Source organism: Berghia stephanieae, chromosome 5 (genome assembly GCF_034508935.2).
Source record: "Berghia stephanieae isolate SIO BIC M18660-M18661 chromosome 5, UCSD_Bste_1.3, whole genome shotgun sequence".
Lineage (NCBI taxonomy): Eukaryota > Metazoa > Mollusca > Gastropoda > Nudibranchia > Aeolidiidae > Berghia > Berghia stephanieae.
The window spans coordinates 78,714,581-78,730,440 of record NC_088364.1 but is presented as its reverse complement, the minus strand read 5'-3'; the positions used below and the strand labels follow the sequence as shown (position 1 = coordinate 78,730,440).

Sequence of the window (15,860 nt, the reverse complement as noted above, 5' to 3'; positions counted from 1 at the left end):
TATAGACCATGGACGTTTTGAGTACAAACCCTTCGTCAGCAAGGCAATAGAAGAATGAACGTTGAAAAAATAAATAAATGGAGTATAAATTGTAGCGTTTGTACTCTATTATTTTATTTGTTTTCAACGTTCATTCATTTATTGATGTGCTGATGAAGGGTTTGTAGCCTAAACATCCATTATAACCTTTTCGTTAGTATTTTCACATTACCTGACTTCAGGCATCCCTCACTGCTCTTTACTGTCACCGTTTAGCTATGCTTTGTGGGTGAAACACGTCATATATTTTCAAGCAATAACAATACATTGAAGGAATAGGTGAAAATTACGTGCATACAGATCAGGCAATAAATCAATCTGGGATTATTTTATACAAAACAACCTGATTGCTATACGTTTTTATGTAATAATGAATTGAAAAACAACGACCAGTTCTTAACATTTTATAAATGGGTTTGACAATGACAAAGACTTCCTTTCTTACAAAGGTTAGATTATGTACAAAACCCAAAGTTCTTAAGTAAACAAAAAGTATTTGAGTTAACTTTAAATCTGTTAATGTGAGTTAATAAAACCATCTTAAATATCGGGCAGGAAAAAGGGGCTAGGGGAGAGAGAGAGAGAGAGAGAGAGAGAGAGAGAGAGAGAGAGAGAGAGAGAGAGAGAGAGAGAGAGAGAGAGGGGGGGGTGGTGGTGGAGGGCGTACTTATAGATAGAATGCGCTTGGCCAAGGAGTTCACAACATTGCCATCCGGAAGTATAACGGACCAACACACAAACTCTGTGTAACCATGAACTTTTATAGTCTGGTTAATACAGTTTAGTGAGAACAACTCACAAACGCGGATGGCAAAAACAATAACAAAGGCCTGAGTGACGTCATCTGCATACTATCTATAGAGATTGTTTTTATTTTTATGTTTGTTTTTTATATCTTTTTTTTTTTTTTAGATTTTTCTTCTGTTCTGTTTTTTATTTATTCAATTTTATTTTGGTTATTGGTAAAATTTAATTTCAAAACTTTAAGTAAAATATTATAGCTATATCATATTATTGAAATAATGTATGCTTAACGACCATTAATTTTGTTGTGAAAATTGTCAACAACAAAAATAGCTATCTAGGAGTTACGCAGAATCAAACATTATTTTGCGTTCAGTTTATTGAATGTTTGTTTGTTGTTATAAAAATTTGGGGTGTCTATTTCATGGTAAAAATTTGATTTTAAATAATGAATGATGAAATAATGTATAGATATTTGATGACTATTTTTGTGAGAACTTTTAGAAAAAAAAACCCAATAAAAAACACAAACCAAAACAAAACAATACAAAACATCTCAGAATTCCACAACATTAAACAATTTTTGGGTGTTCGGAACATTGAATGCCACCTTGTTGATGTGCAACTTGGGCGTGCTTATACTTTAATAATTTATATAGCGCATTATCAGCAAAACGTGCGTACAGACCTTTACAAGAGGTCCCTAGCCAACAGCAACACTAAACATGTAGGACGAGACATGCCGTATTATCAAAATGAATAATATTATGTCTCGGATATGAATCAATATTATGCACGTAGCGCAACTCTACAAATTTACACTCTATTTCACAGTACTTCAAACACTATAGATATCTCCATCAGTTTATTTACAATTGATTTTTCATGTTATGCAAAATTATGTCAGTCATGTGTTTGGATATAACAGATACTAAGTCAATGGTCCCCACCATTCGGCCGTGGATCAACATAACGGTCCGTAGATCAATTCTACGGGCCACCAAGAAACATAATTTAACCCTTTCTATGAATTCACGGAGTTTATCGATTAAAACTCGAACCCAGGACCTTCCGACCCGAAGGCGAGTGTCACACCACAAGACCACATAGCTACACTCATGACAAGCATATTTCTCTAAAGTGTTACGTATCATTTAAATCCTTTTACAATATCTGGCGACTGCAGCGAGTCCTCTGAAAAAGACGAGATATCTATGGGCGAAATGGACCACGGACTCGTGTTAGAGACAGGGGTCAAGCTTGGAGGGAACAAAGGGGATGGCAAACAGTAATTAGGACTGTGTGGGAGAGGACGGACGGTGGACGGGATGGAGAAGGGAGAGAGAAGAATCCGAGAGCTTTCTTTGCTGTCATCTGGGCTCACTGATGATTTCGCGATATTTTTATCATTAGATTTAGAGCGTTTTTCTGCCGAATTTGAAATGGGCGGGGAAATTAGACAAGATGGTAGCTCTGTAAATGGAATGGGAGTAAAGAGAGTCGAGGGTGGTTGCTTTGGGGATGTTAGAGTTTGTTGTATTGTATCTCTTGCTTCTAGAGGGTTTATTGGTTTTAGAGGTGGGCTTGTATATTGATGTGAACTCCGATGCTGTGGGAATTGGAAGGCTGTCACCGGATGAGTCGAAATATTCTGATGTGATATCTCTTGGATTGTTGGATGTGACAATTTTTCTTCTAAATAAGGTCTCAAAATTGTCCGTGCCTTTGGATGGTTTGCAAATGACACTGAACGCGGTAGATGCTGGAGAATGGACAGCCTCGAGTAAAATGATTGCGTTGAAGATGAAGATGAAGCTGAACTTGTTGGTTGTTGGTGTTGCGTCTTTACGATGCTGGGATGTGTTGAATAGAGTGCTTCTCTTGGTTGTATGTTGACGTTGGAATAACGTGGTGATAGAATTGTATCGGTTTCTGAAGAAGTTGGAACAATAGGATGATCTATATTGATTTGTAATTGTTGTTTCCGCCGCCGCCGCTGCTGCTGCTGCTGCTGCTGCTGTTGCTGTTGCTGTTGTTGTTGTTGTTGTTGTTGTTGTTGTTGTTTTGATGCAATATAAGACTCTGGCGGTATTGTCGGCGATGGCCGTTCCAGAACATTGCCAATTATTATTATTGTCTCGGGTGACGATGGCGACGATTGGCGTGTGCTGATGTTCGAATGGCGACGTGATCGAGTTGTATAACTTTCTGAAGAAATGGAATTAGCAGGAGTATCTATGACGATTTGTAATTGTTGTTGTTGCTGCTGTTGCTGTTGTTGTTGTTGCTGCGGTTGCTGTTGATTTTGTTGTTGTTGTTGTTGCTGTTGTTGTTGTTTTTGTTGCTGTTGTTGTTGTTGCTGTTGCTGTTCTAGTTGTTGTTGTTGCTGCTGTTGCTGTTGTTGTTGTTGCTGCTGCTGTTGATGTTGTTGTTTTTGTTGTTGTTGCTGCTGTTGTTGTTGTTGTTTTTGTTGTTGTTGCTGCTGTTGTTGTTGTTGTTTTTGTTGTTGTTGCTGCTGTTGTTGTTGTTGTTGCATTGAGGAAAAGCGTTTCTTTAGGGGTAAAGACGATAGTTTTATGTCTCTATCTTGCTTGAATTCCACCTTCGTCTTGGTCTTGGGTTGTTGGATATCACATACAGGTACGTGCAGACCGAGGGCTGTTGTGTCAACGACAAGGGGAGTATCTGGAACTGCTTCAGAAGCAGTGTCACTTAGTTTAGTATTTACTGGAGCTTGTTGGATTGACTTTGACAAGAGCGATGCAGAATCTTGGAACTCTAATAATGAATAGGTTGATGCCCTTGAATACGTTGACGCATTTAGATTCTCATTGTCTTTGAGAGCCTCTCGATGACTTCCCTTAACTTCCCATGGGCTCGGATATTTTACATCACAATCTTTCAGTGCTGTGACTTCTTGATCCAAAATCCAAGATTGAATGCTTTTGCCTTGAGACGTGTCTTTGTCAGTCTTTGACGGATTTTTCATATTAGTTTTATCTCGTGTCGAAAAGTCTTGGCCACGTGAACAGTCTGACACCGTGAAAGATGGTTTCTTGTCTTTTTTAGATAAACCAATCTCAACAGTGTTTAGAGGATGACGAAGTGAGGAGTAAGTTTGTCTATTGTCTTTATATTTGCTTTTTGCATTGCATTTGATGAAATCCTCCAACGATCCTTTAAAATATATGTCATCTTTCGGGGGATTTGGTTTCTCTCCGTGAAGACGATATGTTTCATCGTGTTTCTGTGTTGGCTGCATTTCTTTTCTTGGTTTTATGTTTGAAAAAGGCAGAACACTAATGTTCATGGGTGTTGGTCGAAATATTTCATTTTCAGAATCTGAACTACTAAGAAAATTGGTTTGCGAAGGATCAGTAAAAGTATCCAAGCGCTTTAATCTTTTCTCGTGCAGCTCACAGCTGAAATGTGTGGATAACCAGTTTTCGACGCTTTTGTATTTGTTTTCCAACGACTGGGTCGTCTTTAATAGGTTCTGACTCATTTCCTCGAGTTCTTTGTTGTCCTGTTGGGGTAAATACACACACATGCTGTTTAAAGATGACTGCAAGCAGTTCTATAAAGTTCAACGCTGTTGCATTAAAACGGATGCACACACAATTACGCACACGCACGCACGCACACACACACACACATACACACACACACACACGCACACATATATATATATATTTCAAAATCACACTTTCCTTCATATTCTACATAATTTTACAACCCTGCCTCTATTACAGGAAAGCCGACCTTAGGATTTTATAACGCTGAATTAATTAAGACAAGCCAAGAGACGAAAATTATACCAGGTGCCTGCGTCATTTACTGCCAGCCATCGACGCTACCTAGTTCAAAAGTCGGGCCGCGACCAGCACTGCCCACACTCGTAACTACATTTATGATGGCAATAAAAGTATCTAATTCTACCTAAGATTACGCATAATGACTCCGTGAAAATCTCATATGAGTTGACCAGTCAAAACTCGTGTTCAAAATTCCATAATTTGATTGATCCAACTAAATGACCAGTAAAAGATTCAAAAATCCAGGAACATAATTGCGACCTGCGACTAACTCTACTCCGACCATTTTGAGATAAAAGAGAGATGCATAGACCAACTCGTTCTTTCTCTCATTTAATCATCCAAGACCTAGATGCCAATATGATCAATACTTGACATCATACTTAGCGGAATATCAAATTAAGAAATCAAGGAGCAGACACAGGTGTAAGATAACGATCTGAACAAGTGTGTATGAAAGGTGCCAGACAAAGCAAGAAAGAAAAATACAAGAAAAAAACAAAAACATCCCAAAAAATCAGTTAACCAGACTGGGGATAGAACTCCATACCTTCTAATTACCGGTCAGACTTGCTACCAGTGTAATATTTATAACTTATTTATTAAACTCACCTCAGTTGTTTTTTCCCCTCCTACAACACTGTTTCCTCCATCCTCCAATGGAGGAAACAGCGTTGTAGCATGAAAAAACCAAATGGGGTGGGAATAATAGATAATTCGCACTCCAAAGAAACTGTCGAGCTCTCTATGTGATTCAAGCCAATTCCCCTCAACCATATATATATATATATATATATATATATATATATATATATATATATATATATATATATATATATATATATATATATGTATATATATATATATATATATATATATATATATATATATATATATATATATATATATATTATATATTGCTATACTCTGACACAACATATCTATTGAGACAAACCAAACCACAAAGAGTTCCTATCTAGATAATTCTCGTGGGCCAATCAATCAATCAAAATGGTACATCCTATTAAAAAAAACAAAAACTAACAAACAAAAAAAAAAAACAAAACAAAACAAACAAACAAAAACAAAAAAAAAACAAAACAAAACAAAACAAAAAAACATAACAAAAAAAACAAAACAAAACAGCAACAACAACAACAAAGAAAAAAAAAAAAGAAAAGATTTAGATATGAAACATTAACCAGTTAACTGCCGTACTCTGGAAAAAAGCGAATTTAAATATGTGGCCAGAAAACTCGTCCTTCAAATATGGATGGATTTAACTGACCCACATCATGGCAAAATCTCTCACACCTGGGTTTGAGAATTCCTTATCGAAGTCCCAGGATTGAGAACTTTTGCCAAGATGAGGGTTACTTAAATCGATCCATATTTTGAAGGACGAGTTTGCTGGCCAAATCTTTAAATACAGGTTTTTTTCCCCCAGAGAAATGCAATGGCAATTGGTTGACGGTGGAATATCAGATCTAACCTCATTGTAGTGTATTTTTACCTGTTCCAACTCCAACTTATAACGTTTTGCTCTCTCCCTAGACACTTTAGCATGTTCTTTGTTTTTCTGTTTCCTTCTGTATTTTGACCCCATTTCCTCCTGAAATTGATAATATTATATGAGATTCAATTTGAAAATCTATGCTTAGGATATATATATATATATATATATATATATATATATATATATATATATATATGTGTGTGTGTGTGTGTGTGTGTGTGTGTGTGTGTGTGTGTGTGTAGTAACTTTAAAAAAAACGAAACAAAAACAAAACCATTCACTAATTTCCACGGACTTATCATGCTCAATGCGCTTCACGGTGTTTCATTTATTTTCCACCTGCAGGTCAAATGAGGTCATATAAATTCCATTTCATGCAGTACCGGTCGCCTGTTAGATGTATTTTTGTATTTACACTGTTACAAGATCCGTCTCTGTCTGTAGTCAGGTACTAATTCACTCCTGAGTCGAGTGGGGTAAGGTGTGTTAAGTGCTTTACCCAAGGATAAGACATACGATCGAAACAAGAATTTTACACGATTACTGTCACCCATACGGCCACTGACCACGCTCAACATCGTTTGACTTTTGTGGCAAGACGAGACACCCTGCCACTGAGCCACCGAGCCACACTTTAAAAAGAGATTTCAGTTGTATAAGACGTTTAAGTTCATGGCTACCATAATCATATTCATAACAAGATGATATTGTCTTTTTAAATTAAAAAAAAAAATGAACAAACAAAAACAAAAACAACAAACAAACAAACAAAAAACAACAAACAATCATCCAACCTGTCCCAGTTGAATGTGGTGTTCCCCAAGGTCCCGTTCTCTTTCTTTTTTATATTAACGACCTGGCAGATGCTCTTGAATCTATAGTTCGCGTGTAAAACTTCGCAAGTCGATGCACATAAAGTCAGGAACGCTAGCAACAACCCCTAGAGAATGGGGCCCGATAATGGCAGGGATCCAGCCCCCCGATGTCCGGAGGGAGACGATTACGGGAAACTGGCTGAGTAAGATCAAAGAGAGAGGGAATGGGGATGCCCCTCTGATGCGCATAATGGACGGCGCCCCCGTTTCGAGCCGAAATAAGTCCCGGCAACCCTTGTACGCAGAATCCCTGACTACGTCTAGAGCTGCACATACGAGATGGAAGTCGGTTTGGACGAATTCAATCCTTCGTGGGGGCGGGGACGTTACCTCCTCTAAGCTTGGTGAGAAGTTGCCAGGCTTTGATACCAGTAAGAGGAGACACTGGGTAACTGCGAATCGGCTTCGGTCGAGGAGCTGCCTCACGGCCAATGCGCTTCGTCGGTGGGGTCTTACTACCTGTCCAACATGTACTCGCTGTGGGCAAGAACCTGAGACGGCAGAGCATCTAGTCGAACGGTGTGTTGCGACGGTGCACGAATGCGGACAAGACTTTGCTGATTGGGTCGATCATCATAACATAGCAGTGTGAAAACCATAAGAGGCTGCCTTTTTGCAGAAGACACTGTTGCATACTTGATAATAACATCACAAGAAGATGGAGAAAATCTGCAACACGACCTCGAGAAACTAGCGGCTTGGGAACAGAGGGGCACTGCATAGAGTTTCACCCAGAGAAATGCAATGCCCTTTTCATCTCCAGAAAGAAATCTCCAATCACATGCAATTACATACAAGCTACACAACCACACGTTAGAACATAACATCAGCCAAATATTTAGGAATAACAATAATATCAGACTTAAAATGGGGCAAGCACATCAACAACATCACAAAAAAAAGCAAATAGGACCCTGGGTTTCCTCCGAAGAAATTTAAAGATTAAATCAACAAGCCTAAAATCATTGGCTTACAAGTCATTAGTTCGACCACAATTGAATACGCATGCACTGTTTGGGACCCACACACAAAAAAGGAGGATAATAGCACGCCTGACCATGATGTATAAGATAAAGAACAACTAGTCGCGATTTCAAATCTTGATCTTCAAACACGGACATCCAGGACTTCCCACATAGACAGTTTCATCCCCCTGACATCCACCAAAGACCTCAGAAAATTCTCATTTTACCCCAGAAACATCACAGATTGGAAACAAATTTACCGCGGGAATTTACATCTGCACCCACTATAGATTTAATCACAGAGCTTCTAGATCACTGCTGAATTGTCACCTTAATATTATTGTTAATGTCAAAATTTTCATGAGTGAAGGTGGACATTAAAGGAAGATTCAGATTAAGATAACACGGAGAACGAGTCATGATGCCTGTTAGGCGCTATTAATTTTTTCCCCGACAAACAACGCTGTTAACAGCCAGGTACTCATTTTACACCTGAGTACGATGAGAGAATGTGAGTAAAGAGCCTTTTCCAAAGACTCAACTATACGCCTAGCGAGGTTCGAACCGAAGACCTTCCGATCCGAAAGCGAGTGTCATACCACAAGACCACCGCACTAGATAAAATTGAATACTTTTGCTAACAGCCAGGTACTTGTTTTACACTTGAGTGTGGTAAGAGAATGCGAGTAAAGAGCCTTTTGCAATTACTCAATTGTGCGTCGCTCAGAACGGGACTCGAACACTGGACTTTTTGTTCCGAATGCGAGTGTCATAACACTAGACCACATAGGCGACTCAACTAATGGCCTCGTTTGCTATTGGATATTCTGACAAACAAATATAAATATAAATTTGATACGAAAATATAAATTTGATACAAAAAGAACCGTTTGCCAATTAAAACAACAAGCTGGTTGTGTTCCACAAAGCTCTTTAAGGACAAACAAATATCCCTACACAACACCTTCATAAAATACAACAATACTCGAAATTCAAATCTCACTTTCAGCCTCCAGTTACCCGAATTAACGCACATCTGCACTTTTTTTCCCCTCCAAGATTCGCCAATGGAATAAACTCGACACGATAACTAGGCAAGCATCCAGCAGCGAGAGCTTCAAGCGGTCTTTCCTCCTTCAAACCAGTGGAAACTGAAACGGCCAAACTCTCGACGCCAGACCGGTCTTTAATCTGATGTGAAGTTTTGGCCTGAAGAAGAAGAAGAAGAAGAAGAAGAAGAAGAAGAAGAAGAAGAAGAAGAAGAAGAAGAAGAAGAAGAAGAAGAAGAAGAAGAAGAAGAAGAAGAAGAAATTGTAATGATAATCAAAACAACGCCTTACCTTTTCTGGAGAGGAGATAACAAGACACTCACTCTTACTCCGAGTTCTTTGATTCTGACTCTGAACTTCAACCATGTTACCGAACTCTTGACGAAACTGTATCTTACACCTGAGTTCTTTCTTGAGAGCTTTGTTGAAGATATTTGGACTATTTGTATTGACTCCAATAGCTTTTATGTCTTCACTTGTCTCGCTATCTGACACAGTACCATGTTGGCAAAATTTTCCATTGTCTGCATCTAGACTTTTTATGATTGTAGCACCTAGGGATGCGATTTTTGCCGTCGAAGATGGTCTGCTAAGAAAATCTTCATCTCCACTCTCAAGTGGAGTGTCTATTGAGATAAAATCTATTGTTTCCACATCGGAGGAACTTAAGGAATTTACATCTTTGTTTTGTAAATCTGTTTTTATTGCTCGTTCTGAAATGACAAGACTTCCTTTGTCAACACCGACTGATTCTAGGATGGAAGGTTCTGTTTTATGTGACTTTATTGTAATCTTGTCTTTATCCGCGAATTCGGGTGTGCTCTGTTTTATTTCTAAAGATTTTGAGGGTATTTCTAAATCGGATGAAATGTCCTTGCCAAAAAGAAAATCTGGTTGTGTTGACAGTGCGTCTTTGTGAGAAAGAGGTTGATCACGCTTAGAAGATGAAGAGTGGCGTACTATCTCTGTCGACTGCTTTAAAGGAGAAAACTGCTTGGCCAAATTAACGCTGAGATGTGGTATAGAATCAATTTCTGCGACTGATGTTTTTGGTGCACCATGAAACGTTTCGTTATAAGTAAAGTCGGCACTAGTCAAGGGAAGGGCATCTATATCAGAGGTATCTGGTGAACCATACGGATGTTCAATGTTGGGAAAAGAAGATAAAATATTATTTGTAAAGTATTGTAGAGCTGTATCGTAACTTGATGACGAATCTGATAGAAGATGTGGTGGACTGGCAGACAACAATTGGATGGGGCTTATTTGAGCCTCAGATGGCATAAAAACATCTTGCGGTCTTCGGACATTAGAAAGTAAATTTGATGTACTTGGCACAGAAACATTATTGGGAGTGCTAAATGTTTTTTCTAACTCATTTTTGTGGTCTTGTTTTAAGTTCTGCGGGTCTTCTAAAACATCTTCAATGTTTCCTGATAACGTTATTATCTCGCTTGCAGCATCATCTTCAACTGGATTATTTATAGTTTCAGAGAGCAGAATACTCTCCGAAACAACTTTAGACGTTGATGACAGCGGGTCCTTGCTTCTATCGTCCTGATTCGAACCATCAGGGCTACATTCCATGGTCGGTGTTCCACCATGACTGTTTTATAAAGTAAATCGATCTTTTAAAAATGATTTTGATAGAAGTGTTGGACATTTAACACTAGGGTCTCGTTGGATTTGAATTGCAGATACAGAATAATCGTGTTCAGTTTTCCCAGGGGATGTTACAATCCAAGACATTTATCTAGAAGTGAAGTCATCATCTGTGAAGATTTCAATCAGTCTATACTCACAATCTTCTTCTGGCGACCCCATTCTTCTTATAAATATTGGTGATTGATTCTTATCTGTTTAGTTAATATTTGTGCTGCCTCTCCATCATTATGGTAGTATTGGGATCAATGTCATTGTCAATTGTTCAGATGTCATCTTGTCCTAAGGCCACTGTCGGACAGGTGATCGTCATTTATTTTATGCTGCTCACACTTTCTTGTTGATCTATCTCCACAGTCTACCGTATTCATGACGTTGATTCCGCAATCATAATATGTGATACAGGAATAATGCTTGAATGAGAGATCTATTGTGTGTTTAACTTGATTTTTTTTTCAACGTCTTACGTTGTCTCTATAGCTGACGTCGTAGAGAATTCCATTTGCATGGCGTGGGGACAGTTTGGATGTCATTAATGAACACGGTCGGAATAAGATCGGCTGTGGAATAACAAAATAACAATTAAAAAATAAAATAAAATAAAAAACAAAAAGCGAAATAAAAATAGGTTTGGAATGTAATTCTAATCACAGTTTAAACTGTTAACGTCCTGGTCTCTCCATGACATAATATTATTATAAGACAATCAGAGGAGAGAGTCAATGGAGAACCTAAGAATAATCTGGAACTGTATATTTGTGTCCCTGAAGCCTAACTCAAGTAATGTCTTAACAAAACAGACAACCATTGACTTGTTAGATTTAGATAGACTACAACGGTCGCGCATCTGGTGTCCTTTATATTAATAAAAGAGCATGTCTGTCTCTTTGTCTGTCTGTCTGCCTGTATGTATGTGTATGCCGACTATAGGAAAAAAAACCAGACTACTATCTGCAATGAAAATGAGCTAGTTCGTTAGGTAACTTTTTTTTATCCCTCTGATGTAGGACGCCAGATTTTTGTTGTTGCGATTTATGTCGATTTTACTCATGTCGTATAAAAATGTTAAATCAATTTTATTCGATCCCTCAGATTTACGATGCCATTTTAAACAGAAAGCAAAAGCACAGAACTATGTTTTGATGCGTTGGAATTTAACACTGATTACAAAACATATCTAAGAACTCTACTCATTCTGTCCACTCTCTTCTCCTTCAATACATTGCATGGATGGAGCGAAGTTGACTTCGCTCAGCTCTTTGTAGTTGATTTGGACCTTTCATTGAGTGATTATGTCTCACTTATATTATTTTGTTATTCTGCATCTAGTTAAACTACTCACGACATCAGCCAACCAAATTATAGATACCAACACATAAAACTGTGTATTCTTTAACGTTTATTGCCTGATGGATAAATATAAGATAAGAGAGAGAGAGAGAGAGAGAGAGAGAGAGAGAGAGAGAGAGAGAGGGAGAGAGAGAGAAAGAAAGAGAGAGAGAGAGAGAAAGAAAGAGAGAGAGAGAGAGAGAGAGAGAGAGAAAGAAAGAGAGTGAGAGAGGGAGAGAGAGAGAGAGAGAGAGAGAGAGAGAGAGAGAGAGAGAGAGAGAGAGAGAGAGGACACGATTCCTACCCGTAGAAAAGGAAAGAGAGAGAGGAACTTTGATGTGCAAATCTCATTATCTCATTTTGTGTAACTTTACTATGTTATATTGTATGTTATGTATATAATATGAAGATATTACTATTTCTGACATAAGCGTGAAAGAACATAGAGATAGATAGATAGATAGATAGATAGATAGATAGATAGATAGATAGATAGATAAATAGAGATAGATAGATAGAGATAGATAGATAGATAGATAGATAGATAGATAGATAGATAGATAGATATATAGATAGATAGTGAGAGAGAGAGTGAGTGAGAGAGAGAGAGAGAGAGAGAGAGAGAGAGAGAGAGAGGAGGACCACAATATTTCCCTCTCATAGCTTGTTACAGGAAAATAATATAATATGGAGTATGACGTGGATGGTGATGGTGTTATAGGGGAATGGTGAAAGTGAAGGATTGTAACGGAAATATTAGGAAGGTTGTTGTGATGATGATGATGATGATGTTAATGCCTCTGATGGTGACGATGACTACGATGGTGACAAATTGCCACTATTTTGAGGACAATAAAGATATTAAAAAAAATATAATCACAGGGTTGAAAATGTATGTCCAAATGGAACCTTTTCCTGTCCTATGGGTGTATTTACAAAATATTTTAATATCATATTGCGCTCATTGGCCAGGTATTTGACACATTGCGATTTCACTACGATTTGCTTCAGCCGTGCCTGATAGAAAACTGAACGTGTATGGAGTCCCTCCAAGCTGTGTGATCATTTCTGTTAGGATGCTATGGGGGCTGTAGTCATTGAAGACAAATATCTTGCAGCGCGGCTGGACAGCTTCAATTGCTTTTATATCCGATTGTAGGTGTGGGTCCCAAACAGTACAGGAATAGTCTTAGATGGATCTTATTAGTGTTATGTAAGCGGTTTCTTTTAAGATTGCATGGCAATGTCGGATGCTTCTTTTGATGAACCCCAGCGCTGAATGTGCCTTTTAAAAAAATATATTTTGTTGATGTGTGCTTGTCATTCTCGGTTAATTGGATTCAGTAGTCTGATGTCACGCCGCCCGGCAACGGCGGCCATCTTGGTTCTAAACAAAGAAAATCATTACTTTTTATTCTTCATGCTGGCTTGAACTTTTCATGTCTTGTGATCAGAATGTGTATAAGTCAAAATATGATCAAACTTATGTTTTTTTCCCCTCTGGATACGCTTTTATGCTCCCCGGAGAACTATTTCAAAAGGGCGTCCGCCATAGTTCCGATAGTTTAGAGCCAGTGTTACTAAGTTACCATGCGTCATTAGGAAGGAAGTGACGTTACGACTGTTGAAGAGTATAGAGTTGTCGATTGCGTCGGCATAAATGAAACATTTTATGTGTGTGTGTGTGTGTGTATGTGTGTGTGTTTGTTTCTTCTCCTGGTCACAAGCTACATGTTAGCCATTCAAAGCTGAGAGACGGAATGAATAGATCACTAACTTGGTCTTGTGATTTTATTTTAGTCAGCGTTTGTTTCCAAGGCAAACCTCAACCAATCAGTTTTGAAAGGAAGGGGAATAAAGGAAGGAAGATAGAGAGACAAAAAGGGAGAGTGAGAGGCAGAATCATAGATAAAACAATCCGGGGAGGGGGGGGGGGGGGGGGAGTTGAAAGGTATGACCATCGGTGACACGGTCACGGCGAATGAATAATATTCACCAGACGATAGGATAAGAAATGAATAGTGTTCAATGCAGTCAAGGAGTGGGTCAAGTTCATGACATCCACCATATTGGATATCATTGTATTGGATTCTAGTCAGGATGTATTGGAGGCCATTTATCTTTAGAAATATATGTTAAATATTATTTCTGCTTTGAATTGAAAAATAGCTAACATTGTGAGAAAAACCCCCCAACTTATTCCGGACTTATCACAAGCGATCATTTTCTACACTAGTCACACAACACTGATAAAAAGACGAAAATCTGGAAACTTTAAAAGACTTTAGTATAACATTGTAGTAGTAGCACGTCTGACCGGTAATCAGAAGGTCTGAGGTTTGATCCCCAGTCAAGGTCGACTGATTTTTTGGGGATGGTTTTTCTTCTTCTATTTTTCTTTCTTGCTTTGTCTGGCACCTTTCATAAACGCTTGTTCAGATCTTTATCTTTTGTGCTCAAAGTTGAGTTCTTGGAAAAGACTCTTTACTCTTTACTTATATTCTCTCATCAGTTTCATGCGTAAAACAAGTTTCTGACTGTTACCAGCGTTCTCTCAGTTGAAAACAAAATGTGAAAATTACAGCGTTGCAAGAGTCATTTATCGTTCTACATGTTAAGTGGCACTGTTGGCTTGAGGACCCCTGTAAAACTGCATTGAGCACGTTTTGTGGATATTTCGCTGTAAATATATTCAAGTTTACCTATCTTAATATTTAAATTCTGTTCAGAATCATTTACCAGAGGAGGGCCTCTTTAATTCAATAGCGTATTGTGGTCATTAAATAAACTAAACTTTGTTTTTTGAAAAATAAATAAATACAAAAGAACGAAACCGATCACAGGTTGTAGTCGCGAGCCGCGAGACCTGTTCTTGTTCGCCCAGCTTTAGCCTTAAGGCAGCTTGAACTAATTGGTCTAAACCGACGTGTACTTATTTGCAGGTCTGATAATTCAAATTGTTTTGGGCTCATTGTTGTATAATTGCGTTTGGTGATTGGACCAGATAATATTATGTTCACGTCGATCTTGCATAATGTTTCATATAATATTTACATGTACGAGTAGTATTACATTGATCGTCTATGCGGAATATATTTCTTTACAAATTGGCGGCTATGATCACTCAGAGCATAAAGTAAAGGCGGTGGCACCATATCCGAAAAATTGTCAATTTTCTTTTCTTTTCTTTCTTTTCTTCTTTTTGTTTTGTTTGTTTGTTTGTTTGTTTGTTTTTGTTTGTATTTGTTTTGTTTTGTAAAAATAAACACTTGTATGAGAGAGAGAGAGAGAGAGAGAGAGAGAGAGAGAGAGAGAGAGAGAGAGAGAAGAGAGAGTGAGGGGAAGAGAGATAAAAAGAAATGAAGAAAGAGAGAGAGAGGGGGAGGAGAGAAAGAAAGGGAGAGAGAGAGAGAGAGAGAGAGAGAGAGAGAGAGAGAGAGAGAGAGAGAGAGAGAGAGAGAGAGAAGAGAGAGTGAGGGGAAGAGAGATAAAAAGAAATGAAGAAAGAGAGAGAGAGAGGGGGAGGAGAGAAAGAAAGGGAGAAAGAGAGAGAGAGAGAGAGAGAGAGAGAGAGAGAGAGAAAGAGAGAGATAGATAGAGATAGATAGATAGAGAGAGAGGGAGAGAGAGAGAGAGAGAGAGAAAGAGAGAGAGAGATAGATAGATAGAGAGAGGGAGAGAGAGAGAGAGAGAGAGAGAGAGGGAGAGAGAGAGAGAGAGAGAGAGAGAGAGAGAGAGAGAGAGAGAGAGAGAGAGAGAGAGAGAGAGAGAGAGAGAGATTGTGTTGTCACATTCTAATCCCCCTCAGAATAAAATCTAATTTGCGGCATCAACGGCGGAGAGTTACCGTACCTCGTCATAATAAA

At 38.4% G+C, this 15,860-nt stretch overlaps 1 protein-coding gene across 2 annotated transcripts in view; it reads right to left on the bottom strand.

Moving 5' to 3' along the window:
* Positions 1-906: 906 nt before the first annotated feature.
* Positions 907-15,860, bottom strand: part of LOC144973660 (uncharacterized) — a 19,573-nt gene continuing 4,619 nt past the window's right edge. For both annotated transcript variants that reach the window (XM_078916387.1, XM_078916388.1), the window contains exons 2-4: positions 9,295-11,225; positions 6,112-6,210; positions 907-4,309 (exon numbers count right to left, since the gene is read on the bottom strand). In XM_078916387.1, the coding sequence (XP_078772513.1) occupies positions 1,934-4,309; positions 6,112-6,210; positions 9,295-10,590 (3,771 nt within the window). In that variant the 5' untranslated portion in view covers positions 10,591-11,225 and the 3' untranslated portion in view covers positions 907-1,933. The remainder of the gene's footprint in view (positions 4,310-6,111; positions 6,211-9,294; positions 11,226-15,860) is intronic.